The sequence below is a fragment of the Exserohilum turcica genome, assembly GCF_000359705.1.
Source record: "Exserohilum turcica Et28A unplaced genomic scaffold SETTUscaffold_2, whole genome shotgun sequence".
Taxonomy (NCBI): domain Eukaryota; kingdom Fungi; phylum Ascomycota; class Dothideomycetes; order Pleosporales; family Pleosporaceae; genus Exserohilum; species Exserohilum turcicum.
The window spans coordinates 1508675-1525352 of record NW_007360025.1 but is presented as its reverse complement, the minus strand read 5'-3'; the positions used below and the strand labels follow the sequence as shown (position 1 = coordinate 1525352).

General features: G+C 52.7%; 5 protein-coding genes across 5 annotated transcripts; 1 reads left to right on the top strand and 4 right to left on the bottom strand.

Annotated features, from left to right (window-relative positions):
• Positions 1 to 1987: 1987 nt before the first annotated feature.
• Positions 1988 to 3033, top strand: SETTUDRAFT_115551 (uncharacterized protein; the record flags this gene model as incomplete). Its single annotated transcript, XM_008027296.1, has 3 exons — positions 1988 to 2251; positions 2302 to 2387; positions 2442 to 3033. Coding segments are annotated over exons 2-3 (594 nt in total), but the record flags the coding sequence as incomplete, so codon positions are not given.
• Positions 3034 to 3584: 551 nt separating this feature from the next.
• SETTUDRAFT_31245 (uncharacterized protein) lies at positions 3585 to 4618 on the bottom strand (the record flags this gene model as incomplete). Its single annotated transcript, XM_008026850.1, has 5 exons — positions 3585 to 3674; positions 3728 to 3855; positions 3907 to 4132; positions 4169 to 4350; positions 4414 to 4618. The coding sequence occupies 5 exons, from the start codon at positions 4616 to 4618 to the stop codon at positions 3585 to 3587; spliced, it is 831 nt and encodes a 276-aa protein (XP_008025041.1).
• Positions 4619 to 5840: 1222 nt separating this feature from the next.
• On the bottom strand, positions 5841 to 9055 carry SETTUDRAFT_135369 (uncharacterized protein; the record flags this gene model as incomplete). The annotated part of the gene is made up of 3 exons (XM_008027295.1): positions 5841 to 7303; positions 7352 to 8751; positions 8888 to 9055. 3 exons carry the CDS (start codon positions 9053 to 9055, stop codon positions 6118 to 6120), a joined length of 2754 nt encoding a protein of 917 aa, XP_008025486.1. The 3' UTR covers positions 5841 to 6117.
• Positions 9056 to 9613: 558 nt separating this feature from the next.
• On the bottom strand, positions 9614 to 12452 carry SETTUDRAFT_56504 (uncharacterized protein; the record flags this gene model as incomplete). The annotated part of the gene is made up of 6 exons (XM_008026965.1): positions 9614 to 9753; positions 9801 to 10025; positions 10122 to 10224; positions 10308 to 10359; positions 10407 to 11192; positions 11254 to 12452. Coding segments are annotated over 6 exons (2505 nt in total), but the record flags the coding sequence as incomplete, so codon positions are not given.
• A 2083-nt stretch (positions 12453 to 14535) lies between these two features.
• Positions 14536 to 16447, bottom strand: SETTUDRAFT_88201 (uncharacterized protein; the record flags this gene model as incomplete). Its single annotated transcript, XM_008027294.1, has 2 exons — positions 14536 to 14627; positions 14683 to 16447. 2 exons carry the CDS (start codon positions 16445 to 16447, stop codon positions 14536 to 14538), a joined length of 1857 nt encoding a protein of 618 aa, XP_008025485.1.
• Between the last annotated feature and the right edge of the window lie 231 nt (positions 16448 to 16678).

Below are 16678 nucleotides of genomic sequence, written 5' to 3'. Positions count from 1 at the left end.
CACCTGCACACATGGCTGGAAAGCCCTCCTCCCCCGCTGATTGTGGCTTAGATGCGCGCGGGCTTCTGCTTGATTGGAAGGTTTGGGGGCGGGAAAAAAAAAGCCCCCAAGACTGCCTTGCGTCGTCGCTAGGCCGGAATCAGAGAAGCTGATTCCCTCCCGTACCGTACCAGTGCAGTTGTGGGGAGGGTGAATACGCATGGTGGGGTGGGAGCTAGCACTTGCGGGATGCACGGGTAAGTACGTGCTGGGATTGGGTATGGTTGGCTACATGGTTGTGCTCATGGAGAAGTATCTTTGCGACTAGTTTTGGATGTTAGGTGAGGGGGGACATGGGAATGAGGCTGGTACAGGCTTGAATACCTCGGTGATCAGCTTCAGTGTTGGAATATCTTTAGTGTTTTGGGGATTCTTATGTGTGTAGGCTTAGAGATGGCATGTCTAAACTAAAGGCTGTTCAATCGAGTATTGACCTTGCATAAGCTGTACGGGGTGACCGTTGGTGTGACATGTATACTGATGGAACATATCTTTGACGCTTTTCAACGCGAGTAGAAGCGAATTATCTCGAACTAATCATACATACATATGAAATCTATTGTCCTTCACGGAAGCCCAGGCAGCTTTGTTAGAGAAAGGCCTCTCTAGATTTCCAGGATCACAGGATAACGGTCATGTGACAACGCGACGTTCGCACAACAGTACACAAAAAGCAGCAGTTAACCAAAGCCTATCCATGGATAAAACCAGTACTAAAATAACGTCTATACAGCTCAATCTACCCTAAACTCTAGCACTGATGCGCTGATGGCGTGGCACCACTCCCGCAGCACAACGCCACCATGTACCTCTCAGCCTTGTCCGGCCGCCTCAGCCTCGGGGACCGTCTATAGCGGAAAACCCCGCCGCTTCAATGCAGCAGGCTGAATTCAAAAAGGGCAAATAGATAAGCCATAGTTTAGTCTATCAGAACACCAACCCCAAGACGACTGTCTCTCCCTTCGGCAGACTGAGCAATGGACCCTTTATCCATTGCCTCGGGCATCATCGCTGTACTGACCGCATCGGGAAACACATTGCAAGGCCTCAAGCGCGTCTGGGACCTGCGGAATCGCAGCCACGAGTACATTGGGCTCTGGAACCAAGTGAGAGACTATTTATCCCCATCACGCTAAGTAAGCCTTCTCGCTTTAACCGGCACCATACTTAGACAGAAGCCCCCTGCGCGCGCTGCTCTGGGGCACGGAAATCGCGCTTCGCCATATCAGCGAGGAGGAGCAGTATACGCCGCGGATCCAGGACTGTCTGGAAAACGTCAATCAGCTGGTGGCGCAGGCGATTGCGCTGTTTGCGCGGCTGGACAGGAAGATCCAGCATGTGAGTGTGGCGAGTGGCGAGTGGCCATGGCGATGCGAAGAAGCCGTTGAAGAGAAGCTGGGTGCGGCGTAAAGCTCAAATCATACAGCTGACGGCGGAGACGGCCGCGTTGATCACGTCACTGAATGCGGCGCTCGGTGTCCTGCAGGGAGTCCAGACTTGGGTGCATGCAGGACAGACGGCGCGGAAAATCGACATGGTCTTGTCGAAGGTCGAAGCGCTGACGGCGCAATCCCCTGAAGCCGGCTCAATCGTCTCTGTGTATTTACAGTCGCTACAGGGTTCAGGCCATGCCATGCCTCCATCTGCAACGCCGCCTCCTCGCAGTGTTCTAAGCCGGAGATCATCTTTCACCTCCTTCTACTCTGCCGTCTCCAATTCCTCAGACTCCTCAGACTCCTCAGACTCCTCAGACTCCTCAGCCACGCTCGTCTCCTTCAGCGGCAGTCTTTCCCACGAAACTGAATGCGAAAACTTTTGCCCCTGTAGATGCCACGTTACGACCGAGTCTCGCATGCCATGGTGGATCACGCAGGTACTGGGCCGCATGACGGTTCACGGAAACGGGTCGATGCTGCTGAACCGCCTGCCTTGCAACAAGAAGCACTGTCGCCGAAGCGGGTCGGCGCGTCTGCAGATATCCTATATCGCGCCGGCTTGGACCATGCTGAAGGCTTTCAATGTCTATGTAAGAGCGGAGACGTTAAGCGGACTGATTCCTTCCATCAACATGTTTATGCCGAGGGTGATAGTCAATAGCGCTCCTGTTTGGAGCGTTATCGAGCTAGGCAAGATTGCAGAGTTGAAGAATATGCTTGCGAAATGAGAAACGTCACCGTATGATGTCTGAGTGCGGGATGTACCGGTACTCAAGGTTAGTAACTTTAGCTTTCCAAGTATAGCAGATGATTGACACAGCCATAGTACGCTGCAATCAAAGGCCAAACGGAGATTTACGATTGTCTGATCGCGGAAAAAGCTGATCCGTACTTCCGTGACCAGAGTGGAATGTGAGATGAACTCCTGATTCCAACATGGCAGTATGATTTGCTGATTAGTAAAAGGATGGCCATGCAACCGTGTGTCGACCGCGCGCTGAGCGGCTCCGATCTCGATCGTAATGCCAGTGGTACTGGACAGGCCTCGCCCGAGGTTTCGATGAGCAGCCAGGACCTGGAACAGCAATGTTTTACTCTTCTCCACCTTACCATCCTGGAACTGCAGTGTCTCGATCTTGTAATGGTACTCAAACACTACCCCATCGATATCGATGCGCCTGATGTGAACGGGCGAACAGCACTCTTCTGGGTGGCATGGCGGGGCGATTGTATGAGCGTAAACCTCCTGCTTAAATACGGCGCCGATGTCAATCGTCCTGACAACCAATCTTGGAAATCGCTAGCAAAAGCTTCCAAAACTGGCCATCTTGGTGTCGTCCAGTGCCTCCTCGAGGCCGAGGCTTCTTTGACTCTAAGCACATCTCAAGGGTTCCAGCCCATCCATCTCGCCAGCGATAAGAAACCAGACGGGGCCAATATCGTCAAGGAATTGCTGAAACGCGGTGCAGATCCAAATGCGCGTAGTAGTTCTCAGTGTACGCCGTTACACAATGCGGCCAATCGAGGCTCCGTCGAAACAATCCAATGTCTCCTTTCTCACGGATCCGAAATAGATGCTCTGGACAGCGGTGGTGATACTCTCATAATGACTTCTCTCCTGTGTTGGAACGAGCCCGTATTCAAGCACCTTGTTGTTTCTGAAGCGCGGCTTGATATCGCTAGGCGCAACGGCCACACTGTAGTGCACATTGCGACATGGGGCGCATCCACCGAGATCTGGGACTTGCTCACCAGCTACGCTGAAAGTGGTAAATTGCGCAACGTGGGTCTGAGTGTGAAACATGCGGGCCATGGTGTTGAGACTTGCTTTGACAAGTGCCGCTCGCGCTGGTACCCGAGGACAAGGGATTTCGTGGAAGAGACACCGAGGTTCCAGCGTATGATCGAGGCTTTTGATGAGAATATGGAGCAAACGGATGGTTCTTTAGAGATTTTGTAGCTATTGTTTTCTAACAAGGCGCGTGTGACTCGTCTAGTGGCGTGGCGTCTCCTCCATATCTTCTGGGGGATCGGCATCTGGTGGAGCCATACCGGCAATGCCTTTGCCTTCGTCGTAGCCTCTCTATATCATGATTAGTTACTATCATTTCACATTGGTGTGTCCGGGTGTCTTACAGCACGCGGACTAATGACGGTAGGCGGTATTTCTGGCCGCTGTGCAACTGCTTCAACTTGCGGCTTGATTGAGTTAGCACTCACGTGTTCACTGTTCTCAAGGCTGAGAAACCTACCATGAGATGAACCGAAGGGTTAGTAAAAAATGAATAAGGTGTACCTTCAAACTGGCTCCCCAAATGCTGTATGTCTCTTGTTGAGCTGCTATATTCTGGCCTGACTGTTGGAGGTGCTTCTGGGTGTACTGTGTAAAGTGCGTCAGTAGCCGCTAAACCACAAAACTTGTCTAACTTACTGTAGTCTTGTGGTTCACCCGTAGAAAATGAGAGATATTGTTGGTCACTAGCCTCCAGTGGTGACCAAGGATAACCACTAGATTTGACCATTGTTAGTGAAATGCGGTTGTGCATCACCTGATCAATAGATACCTCAACAGGGGATTCGTCGCTTGGTGTGAATCTCCTGGGGGGGTGTAATCCTTCCAATTCCTGTGGATAGCGTGCCGGGTAAGACGAGGATGGCTGTGTAGAGTAGCTTTGCTAGTCCGAGAGGTCTACAGATGCGGAAGAATACGTCGTCATTGAGGATTGTTGTGCAGGAAAGAAATGACCAGCATGCCATGTCGGGTGTATCCAAGACCCAGTAGCTTCCAGATTCCCGTGGGAGCTTTCATGCACCGGATTCGCTGGATCTGTATTCTGTGTATTGGCACGAAGCAGAACCATACCTAGATACTGAGCTGCACAGCATTCCCGTTAGCCCCAGCTCTTAAGTTCTCTCTTTCAAACTCAGTTCAACATACGCAAGCTAGCCTGTAGTTCCTGCATCATATCGCTGGTCAAGGGTCGGTCCGTCGTGACCCGGTAGTCAGATTCCCCTTGATATGCTCCACTGCCCCATCCCCGTCTTATGGTGGCACGGAGCCCTAGGTACTGCCGCATGTCGGCTTCCATGACCTCGACTTCGACGCCATCGCGAAGAATGAACTGCTCGTAACTTTCGGACATGCTGACTGATGACGGTGGATATGTGGGTAAGAAGAATAGCGGAGAAAGCGAGATGTGAAGCCGCAAGTCTATTGTAGAGCGATGATCTATGGGCCATGAGGCTGGCCAGCGGTACAAATACGAGCCGCGACAACAGGGTGACGGAAGAACGCCTGGTGTGGCTGTGATGCACACCGCTCCGTGGCCAATCACCCACGGCGCCTCCCGAGGCTGAATCCGCTGTCTTGGAATGCAGCGTGTCGCACTATCTGGGTATACCAAGTGTACAAACGCGCTGAAGGAAAGAGTTGCTGCCGAAAAACGCTTTTTCTCGTGTGTTGAAGATGAAGCAAGGCATTCAGGCAGATACCCGCAATTATTGGAAGGGGTTGTTCCGTGTATGAGCGGCGGCTGTGCCCTGTGTGATGAGATGCGTCGTGTACCAAAATAGGCTTACTTAGTCACAAATAATGTACATGGCGGTTCCTTCTGTAGATTCCAATCAAAACACTTGCATCCGGTATCAGGACACAAAAAAAACGCAATCTAAAGCACTACAAGCCGTTGCCGAGCCTCTTAGCATTAGAAGGAGTATCAAAATCTGCTAAACGTCTCTCATACAAATTCCAAATACAATCTTAGAAGCCCCTATCACGTGAGTACATATCCCATCACACCAACAAACACATAGACCAAATCGACCTTTCCACAAAAGCAGCCGCAAAAAGCCGAATCTTAACGTAATCGCTGTCTATCTCTGTATGAGCCTGAATAACAACACACACGTATGTATACTTATATACACATAAAATAGTATGCAAATATCTTCACAACAACGCTCCTCCACTCGTCTCACTCGCAGACAGACCACGCAGTCCACACCACAAACACACTCTGTAATTCACGTATCTTCTTCCTTACCATCACAACGACGCCACCCAAGGCCAAACTCTCCTCATCCCTCTCTATCCAATCCAATCCAAAAAAATAAAGCCCTTCCAAATCACTCACTGAAACTCCGATCGAAACAATGATAGTGTTGATTTGAATTCTTTACTACATACATGCATACGTACGTACAAAACACCACAAAACACCTCATTACATCATCTAATCCTAAGACCCACCCCATGCCAACGCCTTTTTATATTTCACTATCCTCATCCTCATCATCATCATCTCTCTCTCTCTCTCTTTAACCAAAAGTAGAAACACCCCCTCTCCAAAAAGAGCAAGATTCCAACGCCTAGATATAACAGAAACCAAAAAAAAGAAGAAGAGCAGTACATCTTTTCCACGTATACGAGTTCAGAAGAAGAAGAAGAAGAAGAAGAAGAAGAAGAAGAAGAAGAAGCAGAGGAAGAAGAGGAAAAGCTGCCAAACCGAAACTTTACAAGATGAAACTAAAAAAAAAGATGTATATCAAGTACAATACAAATCCCAGCCCCAGGGAGGGACCAGAACACATGAAATGACAAACACAGCAAGCAAGCAATGAAAATCTTGGTAAAATCAAAACTTCATTGATACCAACTCTGTTCATCATACGTAAACCCCGGCATACCCATACCAGCAAGGCCGATGCTACCAAACCCAGGTGCAGAATTAGGATTTGGATTAGGATTGGGATTGCCGTTGAAGGTGCCATTGGCGTGGAATCCATTGGTGGGGGTAGGGGCAGGGGCTGAGGTAGCGACACCGCCGACAGGGCCGCCGTTGACCACCTCACTAGCCATGACAGGGGCAGTTGTGGCGCTCTGGAATGCACCCGTGGGGTTCGCCGTGCCGGCAAACCAACTTGCAATGTCCTCGACGCCTTGGGGGTTCCAGTTTTCAAAGTCGTTGGCGAGTTGGGTTTGGTCACGGTAGATCCAGTCTTGGCCTTCGCGGAGTAGCTGGTCGACGCCGCCAAAAAGCTGGCTGGGCGAGTTTCCGGCAGTGGTGCGTCCGCCGTCAATGGATTGGCGTCCTTGTGTCGAGGCTGGTGTGGGGGCGTTCAGGGAGGCAGCATAGTTTTGAGGCGTAGTGGGATGCTGCTGGGAGCGCATGTAAGCCAGGGCGTTTGGGTCGGAGGGAGGTATAGAGTGATTGCTAGAGGGGCGCGCAGAAGGATTAGTGCTTACGGAGCTGTTTGCTGTGGCTGTTCGACTGTAGACTTGTGGAGCGGTCATGTTGGCCAAGTTCATGCTGTACAGCTGAAGACTTGGCGATGCCTGGTCCGCGGGCGAAGGATGATGGTTACTTGTCTGTATGGATGCGCGGCGGTTCGCTTTTGGTGTGCTAACTTCGCTCCAAGGACCAAACTTGGCATCAGTACGAGACAGCACGGCAGCAGCCTCTTCCGGCATCTCTAGATTCCACCGTTTTGCGAGGACGCTGAGGATCCCAAGCGTCCGTCGGGCGCACAGCCAACCTTCGGCTATCTCCTCGAGATGCTTGACACCATGGATGATGTCTCGCTTTGCATTCTTGTCGGGCAGATTGAGAAGATGTATTGTGCACGCAGAGTGCGCAATGTACACGCATATATTGCAAATCTGCCGCAGCCCATGGGATCGTTTGTACAAACGTAGCAACTTGGAGATCATGGCAGCAGCCTGTGTGCAGAGCTTGCGGGGCGAAACATTGGCAGGAAGCGGTGAATTTTTGGGGTTGTATTTTAGGAACGGACGAAAGAGGTGGATGTAGAGCAACTGGAAAAACATGCTGTGTGCTTGTTAGTATGGGTGTATTGGGATGATGGATAGTACTCACTGCATCACAAGCATGTGGGGCAAGCCACCCTCTTTCGGCTCCAACTCTTTCGGCAGCTCCCTCCTCCAAGTCTCCAGTCGCATGTGTAACTCACTGAGCTTCTTCAGCTCCGCCTGTCTGCCCTTGACCTTGTCCATGTCAATAGGGTTGTAGAAAGAATTCATCAGATCGCTGGAAATCTCGCAGAGTTTTGAGATTTGGAGGGCCACGGCGCGCGTCCTGCTCGGCTGCGAGTGTGCTTGGCTGAGGCCAGAGTCGGTGACTGCGCTCCACGTCTCGGCGTCCTCGACAGGAAAGACTTCGAACTTGGGTACCGTGAGGATCGTGTTGGGCAGTTGTGGCAATCGTCCGAGATAGTTGCTCCAGCACTTGTCGAACAGGAAGCAGCCCCAGAACGTGATCCTCCGCGCGTCCTCTTCCTTTTCGTCAATCACGTCCTTGCTATGCATACCGAGGTTGAGGCCGAGATCGCATGCCATGCGAAAGGACATGCCACTGTAGACCCAGCCCTTGGCCTCGCGTCCGCAACCAGCTTCCCGTACAGACATGAGCGCCAAGGCTTGTACCGTCGTCAGTGCCGGGACCTCGTGCAGGTCATCTTCCATGATCAGTCGCTTGGCTTCCTTGAAGAAATGGTCACCAGCCGTCGCCGAATCATCGCGAACGGCTCGCGCGGCAGGCCATGACGTAAAATGGCAGCCAAGTGCCAGCATGGCATTGACGAGCAGGGGCGAGCAGTACTGGTTCCTCCGCGCCGACCCAGGCAGCGGTTTGCCGAGCTTAAACTCCTGCAAGAACAGGTTCTTGGAGAGGGTTGTGAAGAAGCTGTAGTGCCAGCAAAAGTACATGCTGATCAGATGCTGGACGAGCTCCGGGTCGGAAGTGACGGTTGTCCACGAGCAAAAGGGGTCCTGCATCTCGTGGAACTGGTCGTCTGGATACGTATCGGGCGAGTCGGCGGCGTCGTTGCCCTTGCCCAGGTAGATGAGGTGCGACGTGCCACCGATGTAGCGTGTAGAGCCGTCCTCGAGACGCAGCTCGCCCATCTTGCCGCTCAGCTGGCTCTCGAAGCTGCCCTCTGCGGGCGCCGTGGCCGGGGCTGCCGCCGGGCTCAGAGGCTCGTCGTCGTCGTCCTGGCCGTCCTCCTTGGCAATGATGGCCTCGGCGACCGAGTCCAAGCTCTCACATGTTCGGATCTGGTGGACGAGGTCGGCGACGGCGTCTTCGGGGTAGTTGAGGATGGCCTGGATCAGCGTCTGCAGCGTCGAGTTGCGCGTCTTGAGGTTGTCAATGTCCTTCTTGTAGACGCCCTTGCGGCGGTGGTCCGAATTGGGGTCGTAGATGCACGGCGTGTTGTAGACGGCGGCACAGGCCGAGCAGGCGGGCGTGGTGCCGTCGCACTGTTTGTCCCCTCGCAATTAGCGCATGCTCTCGCACGAGATGCTCGACGGCTTGGGGCGGGAGCGAGGCCGGAGAAGGTGTATAGAGGCCGGAGAAAGGGCAGCGAGGCGGTTCCCGTTACCTAACACGACATACCTTGGACTTGCGCTTCCTGCAAGGCACGCACGCAGAAGAAATGCAGCGCCGCTTCTTGGAATCGTCGCTGCCGGCCTCGCGTTTCCCCCGGCGGCCCTTCCGGGGCGGCGTGTCGCAGGGTGGTTGCGGCTGCGGTTGCGCGTCCGCCGTCGTGGTGTTGTTCTCCATGGCAGGTCTGCGAGCTTCTCCGGAGATGCAAGATGTGGGGGGGATGGTGGGGCGCGCGCCTCGACGGCCCTTGGGTCAGCCTGCCATTAATCAGCCGCCCGCCGGCGTGCTGCTCGCTCCTCGCTCCTCGACCTCGCTCCATCCCCTCCCCTATATCGCGGACGTTGCATGGCGGCCAAGGGGCGCCCACCCATCAGCACGCCATGGCCGTCGTGTTGCGACCCGCGACGACGGCCTGCACCACCTCGGCCTATCGCCACTTATCGCCCTGCTTCTGATTTGCTGCCATTCGGCCCTTATCGCGCCCTCGCCCTCACTAGACGGATGCGTTCATGACTGCAGGCGGCATGGAAAAAGCAACGGTAAGCACCATTGCATGTTTGGTACCTATCCCTTGGACTTACAGCTACTGCTATGGCGGTACCCAGCTGATATGGCGCCCCCAGGTCTTGCAGCCCATACCATCACTCGATTCTGAAACCGTCCATGGAAACACACTCGCCAGCCTTACTCGCATCTCCAAATCAGCCACACCAACTAGCAACTCTCAGAGACGTCCTCGTCATCCTCGCCACGCCCAGCCCTCCAGTCATGGCGTGCCTTTGTGTCACTGTTGATGATGTACGGATTGCCCTTGGCGTCCCTGCCCACCTCTCCGAACGCCTCCATCAACCGGCGCGAATCCTTCCTGGAAACACCTCATGATTAGCCTGAAACCCGAAAACTCCGCAATCAGCACACACACAAACGTGAACGTACCTTCCCATGACCTGTTTGATCTCCCAATCCTTGCGCGCTTGGATTCCGATAATCTTGACATCCACCGTGTCTTTCACGCAAAGACGCACCATGAAGGTCTCCTGTTTCTGCCCAATGCGGAAGACACGGCAAAACGCTTGTTGCTCTGCCGCAGAGTTCCACCATGGATCAATGATGATGACCTTGGAAGCCATGGTGAGGTTGAGGCCCACTAAAATACGGTAATGTTAGTGTCCAAAGGCCCAGAAAGAAGGATGACGTCGAGATTTCGACATGTCCAAGAAAAAAGAGGATGCATGTTACTTACAGCCACCACACTGTAGACTTGCGAGCAAAACCCTCGATTCTGGGTCCCGCGCAAACGTGCGAATCGCCTGATCGCGGTCCTCCAGGCTCATCTTGCCATGATACTAGCAACCCCTTCTCGTCAGCAAGTCGGTCTTCTCTCTCTCTCTCTCTCGTTGCAAAGACTTGTCCTGTTGGGCTCACTCACCTGCTCAGCTTTCCACCCTTCCTTCTTGCAAACGTGTCCCAGAATGCGAATCCTGTGGTTTTGTCAGCCAGAGTAAGAGGACAAAAGGGGGTAGCGTACATGGCAAGAAACTGGGTATAAATAATAATCTTGACATCAGGATCGTCTTTGAACCAGTTCATGAGCTGCGACTTGATGGCAATAGTCTTCGCAGACGGCAGCACATCGCCGCAGACGGCATCGAGCCAGTCATCCGGAATGTCTTCGTTTCCCGGTGGCTTGCGACCCTTCTTCTTCTTACCGCTCCTAGTTGTAGTCGTCTCTTCCAGGTCGCACGGATGCACGTAATCAGGAATGATGCCACAGGCTGCACACCGCGTAACATCAACGCCCTGCTCAGCATTGCGGAGACACGCATCCTCATAGCACGTTCCGCAATAAAGGTGGCCGCACGAAGTCGTCATGGGCGCTATGGGGTTCTCGCCGCACTCAATGCACTTTGCGTTTTTGCGTGCCGTGTCCCAGCTTGCGCCTGTTTTCAGGCTCCTGAGATAGGGCTTGAAATTGTAGCTTTGGCCAAAGTCGCCGCCGGCTTCCAACTGAGTCGCTTCTTCCGGCTGCGTCAAGTATGGAGTTTCGTCTGCGTCGTCGTCCTTGTCAGAGTCATCGTACTCGGTGGTCTCCTTTGCTTCGGAATCGCTGCGCTCCTTCTTCTTCTTTTCCTTGTTGGCCAGCTGCTCAAGCTGCTTTTGCACGGCCACAATCGTGTTTCCATTTCGACCGTCGGCGGCTTGCACATTGACGACGTTGTGGATGCGCTCAATGTCTTCTTGCTCGAGGAGGTCGCGCATGACGAATTGAAGCATGAGGATATGCGCAGCTAGCTGCCGGAGTCTCAAGAGCAGTCTGGTATCTCGTGATTAGTTTTCAACCATGCAATACAATCAACGAGTATGACGCTGCTTACACGAGGATATTGCTATAAGCCTTATTCAGCATCCCATCCCTAGACCACGCATTAATGCGCTCCACAAATCGCTCATACACAATATCATAAATGCAGCGCTCCACCGAGTTGAACTCGCACCAGAACGTCGTCTGCCCGGCCTCGGGCAACTTGAGAATCGGGGCCCCAAACATCTTATCTTCGTGCGTCCGGCGAATCATAAACTTGGAAAGCTGCTGCAGCATCTTCTCCGGATGCTTCGGGTTGCACAAGTTGCTCTTGAACTCGGCGAAACCGCTCGTGTCGGGGACGCCGATGAATTCAAAGTAAGGATATAGTTCCGCCAGGCTGTTTTGGATCGGAGTCCCGCTGAGCGCCCACCTGTGCTTGGCCATGAGAGCGCGGCAGGCCAGCGATGTGCGCGACTTGTGGTTTTTGATGGCTTGCGCTTCGTCGAGGACAATGCGCAGGAACTTGATGCGGTGCAGCACGCCGCGGCGCTCCTCGTACGTGTCTTCCCACCACTTCTCCTTTTGCTCCGCTGTCGTGCAGTTGGCGGGCGGATCGTTTTTCGGGTACGACCTCATGACCTCGTTGTACGTGGTAAGGACAATGTCGTTTTCCAGCAACACCTTGAGGTTGTTGCTCGAGTAGATGCGTGTTCCGGCGCCGTAACGCAGCCAGCCAAAGTTGCTGTGCTGCTCGATTTCGTTCTGCCATTGCGTGAGGATGGCGGGACTGGCAACGATCAGCGTCGTCTTGGGTTTTCTGCTCCGAGCATTTTCTGGCCGCTGCCCGTTGGTCATGCTGGCTAGCATCATGACTGTCTTGCCCAGTCCCATCTGGTCCGCCATCAAGCCTCCTTTTGGCTGTGTCTTTGAGTTTTCACGTTTGCGCATAAAAGCAACGCCAAAGACTTGATACGACTTTAATGGGGTCTTGAATCCCTTGAGCCGCCAGAGCTGGTGGTTGTTTGGATCAATTCGGATTTCGCCTGTACCGTTGAACTCTTTCGTTGCATCCTCCAGGTTGCTTTTATCTCGCGTGGCCTGCTTCTTCAGTTCCGGTGGCAGGCTCTTGATGAGTTCTCTTAAAGCGTCTCTCTTGACTGCTGACCTAAACGTAGGTTGATCCGGTGCATCTGGACCAGCCTGTTGAAGAAAGACATTGGAATTAAAGAGAGATTCCTTTTGCTTGGCCATCTGCTCTAGCCCCTTTTGCTTTTGCTTTTTGGCCAAGGTTAAGCGTCTCTTTTCGATTCTGCTGGCCTTGGGAGTGGTCTTTGCCTTTGCCTTTGCCTTTGCTTTTGGCGCAGTGGCGCGTTTCTTCTTCCGTGGAGCATCTCCTTGGGCCTGTCTCATACTCTGCAGTTCTGCAGCTTGCATTGACTGTTCAGGTTCGTCCAAGTCGTCCTCTGAGGGCTGCTCTTCGCAATCACGAGCGCGCTTTCTCTTTCGAGTTGGTTTAGCAGTCGTATTGTCCTCCCAGTCGACGTCGTTGGCAATATCGTCCCATTCACTAGGGCTACTCCATGACGATGGGCTGTCTTCTGGAATAAACAAAGAGTTTGGGTCGTGGCGTGGATGATGTTTAGTAGGAGCAAGTGGATCGATTTGGTTGTGTGATTGAGCGTCGGAGTTTCCATCGATATCCGCCAGTAGATGTCCTTCTGCATCTTGAAGGTCATCTTTGTCGTCAATATCGTCGTCAGCCTCGACAGTTTCATCGTCGGAGTCGTCATCAGCATCGTCGGCATCCTGGCCACCGCCACCAAATTGATACATTACACCCTCATCTCCAACCTGCCCAGCCACCAGCCCTTGCACCACCCCATTCAACTCGCCCACACCAACCTGACCCTCCTGCAGTGCAGACCGATCCGGCAGAGCCGTCTCAGGCATCTCGGCACCGGGGTGTTCCATAGGCGCGACAGCGTGCACAGTGCAGATGTATCCGATGTGAGAAGTCGGCAGGCGCGCAGAGCGAAGAGCAAGATTCGTCTAGCGTCGTAGATACGGAAGCGTGTATTGAATGGGGAGGAAGACGCAGAGGCAGCGACGTGCTGAGTAGACGGGGGAATGGGTGTAGAAGCAGAAGTGGAGAGAAAGAGAGTGAGAAAAAGAAGTAGAAGTAGAGGTAAAGTAGCTCAAACTCCCAACCCCAAAATCACCTTCCCAGACGTATTGTATATCGAATCCGCGAGAAAACGATTGAAGTCGGAGTCGGAGTGGTTAAAAGGCTGTAGAAATACGAGTAGATGAGAGAGAGAGAGAGAGAGAGAGTGAGAAGGCTCATACCACACACCAGCGCATACAATCTCTCATGTATACCGCGCGAGTTCGGTGCAAGGAATGCAGCGGTAAGAGAGAGATGGGAATGGGCAAGTAAGACAGTCGCAAAGTAAAATAAGGGAAAAAAAGATGATTCAGCTAGTAATTGTTGCAATGCACACATGTGAGGAGCAGAGCGGAGTGTAAGAGGGATACAGATGTAGAACAAAGTACACCCCAGCCCAAGTGGAATAAAGTACACGGACGAAAACTAGGACTAGGGGCTATGGCGTTACGTATGTATGCATATTGTGCGTGGGAAGACATCAAGACATCAAGACATCAAGACATCAAGACATCAAGACAGGAAGAAGGAGAATACGACAGAGTAGATACAACATAATCCAGCCAAGCATCCAATCTCACAGTTCCAATCTCACAATGTCCAGACTGTGGAAATACCTTTTGCATATTTACATGTCATGTCATGTCATTTCGCTTCACTGATTTCATACTCATACTCATACTCATACTCGTACTCATACTCATACTCGCACTCACACCGTCAAGAAAAAAAAAGGCAAGGCACAAGTGGTTTGGCGATGGCGAAAGGGGTTGATTAGGGAATAATATATTGATTGATAGACTAACCGATAGATATAGATGAGTGTTGGGTATCTAAAAAAAAGGGGGGGATGGGCATAAAAAGACCATGTGCCGCAGAAACCATGAACAGATTAAGTCCTACATATATATATATATATATGTGTGTGTGTGTTTGCATAGTCCAGTCCAAGAATAAGAAGAAGAACAAAAAAACATAAGATTACTGCAAACGCCCTGAGCACCTTTAATTTCTCTTACATGACAATCCTGTACCTGGTTTGTTTTTTCTTCTCTCGGTGGTGGTAATGGTAGTGGTAGTGGTTGAGTGCGAATATGTACACTGTGAAGACACACAGACGGGAAAAGAGAAAGACAATGAGAAAGGGAGGGGGGGATGTAATGTGTAGATGGACAGTGGAGAAAAATTCTAGCATTGGTTCTCCTCCAGATCGGGGTAGAACCATGCTGCAAGGGCAATAATGACATAACTTGACATGAGCAAGACGCCTTCAAGCCAATCTGCAGACTGTTAGTCACTGTATTGAGATACAAAGAGTACAGGCTATAGACTTACGAGACTTTCCGTCTTGAATCAGGTAGTTGACAAGCAAGACCGAGACAAAGAGAGTGGCGATTTGGAACGTGTCAAAGTAAAGAGTCATGCAGTCTTTGCCGAGGATCCAGCCAAGAATGATGATGAGGGGGAAGACGAGAAGCGCGATTTGCATGCTGGATCCGACGGCGACACCAATGGATAGGTCCATTTTGTCCTTGATAGCGACGGTGACGGCGGTAGCGTGTTCGGCGGCGTTGCCGACAATGGGGAGCAGGATCAGACCAACAAAGGTGGTGGAGATGCCGCCAGTCGAAGTGAGACCGCTGATACTCGAGACCATGAATTCAGAGCAAAAGGCGACGAGGGTGGTGGAAATGGCGAGCGTGATGATGGCACCCATTACAGAGAGCGACGGCGTCTCGAACTCGTCTTCGTCGTCTTCATCCTCAGCGTCATTTGGGTTCTTGAACAGCGTCTTCATGTTGACACCTCCACCAGCAGCAGCGGCAGTACCGGCGCCAATGGCTGCAATGCCGCGCGCTGCTTCGCCTTCTTCCTTCTTGCCAGACTTGCGCTTGGGCACCTTTTGACTGGGCTCGTTGTACATGTTCGAGTGTGTCTTTAGCTGGAAAGCAAGGTAGCAAGCGTAGACAAAGAGAAGAATGACGGCAGTTCCATGAGACAACTCCTGGTTCCTGACGGCATCAGCAGCGCCGTTGTGGGCGACTGCGTCATCTTGGGCGATGGTGTTGTGGAACACAGTCGGAATAATGAGGGACGCAATGCAGAGAGCAAGCAGCGACGCCGCCGTCTGAGCTACCGTCACGTTGAAAAACTGTTCCAGGCGGTTGATGCCTCCGAGGAAAAAGGACATGCCCAAGACCAGCAGCAAGTTGGAAAGCATACTGCCGATCAAAGAAGTCTTGACAATGACAATCTCGTTCTGGATCAAGGCTTGAATGGACACGATGAGCTCGACAGCGTTGCCAAAAGTGGCGTTCAGCAGTCCTCCGAGAGTTTCTCCAACGCGAATGGCCAGCTCTTCTGTGGCGTTGCTGAGCATGGCTGCGAGCGGAATAATGGCGACGAAGTTGACGACAAAGACGGGTATGGGGGCGAGGCCAGCGTAATTGACAGCGAAACCGACGGGGACCATGACAAGGAGAACATTGATCCAAGCGCCAAACAGCACAAAGCGGATTTGAGCACCAATGGGAATCTTCCTCTTGAAGGCTTTCTTTTTGCGTTCCTCCAGCGACAGGTCGTCGGCTTCGGCCTCGTCGTCGGCGTTGTCTTGGTCTTGATTTTCTTTGCGGAATATGCCCTTGAACTTGGCGCGTCGGGTGGGACCGACGGCGTGCTCATTGTTCAAGGTGGCGTCGGATGGTTTGTGTTGGTGGGTGGCGTCTGCAGTGTCGTCGTCAACTGACGATTTTGGCACGGCTGTTGAAGCACTAGCGTATGTTTGTGATGAAGGGGCAGGCTCCGTGTTGTGGTGGCCGGGCATTGCAAACTCCTTTTCAGAATCCCTCGTTTCCATTCGTCGTTGCTCTTCAATGGTCATGGTCGCATTAGCTTCTGATCGCGTCCTGTGCATTTGGTTCTCGACATCATGGTGCGCATCGCGAGAGCGCTGGCGGGCAAACGGGTTGTAGTTGTTGGCGCCATGGCTGCCATGTTGCGACGCAACACGATGCGCATGTCTTCGCACGGTATCTGCAGGGAGGTCTTGGGTCAGCGGGGATGTGGGTGAGGGCCAGGGAGGGCGAGTCTGCTTACGCATTAGTCTGCTTTTGCTGACCTGATCGAGGATCAGAACGAGCGGCCTGGGGGGGGGGGGGGGCAACAACGATGGCAGACGCGGAGGATTATTAAAAGCAGGCGCGGAGGGCAGCGTAGTGTCACGGACGCCAAGCAATTGGAGGGAAAGTTGAGGTGAGATGGCGACGGGGGTGGGATGAGGTATGGGATGCCCTGCGAATACGAGGCCGGTGAAGGGAGATGGGAAGGGGAG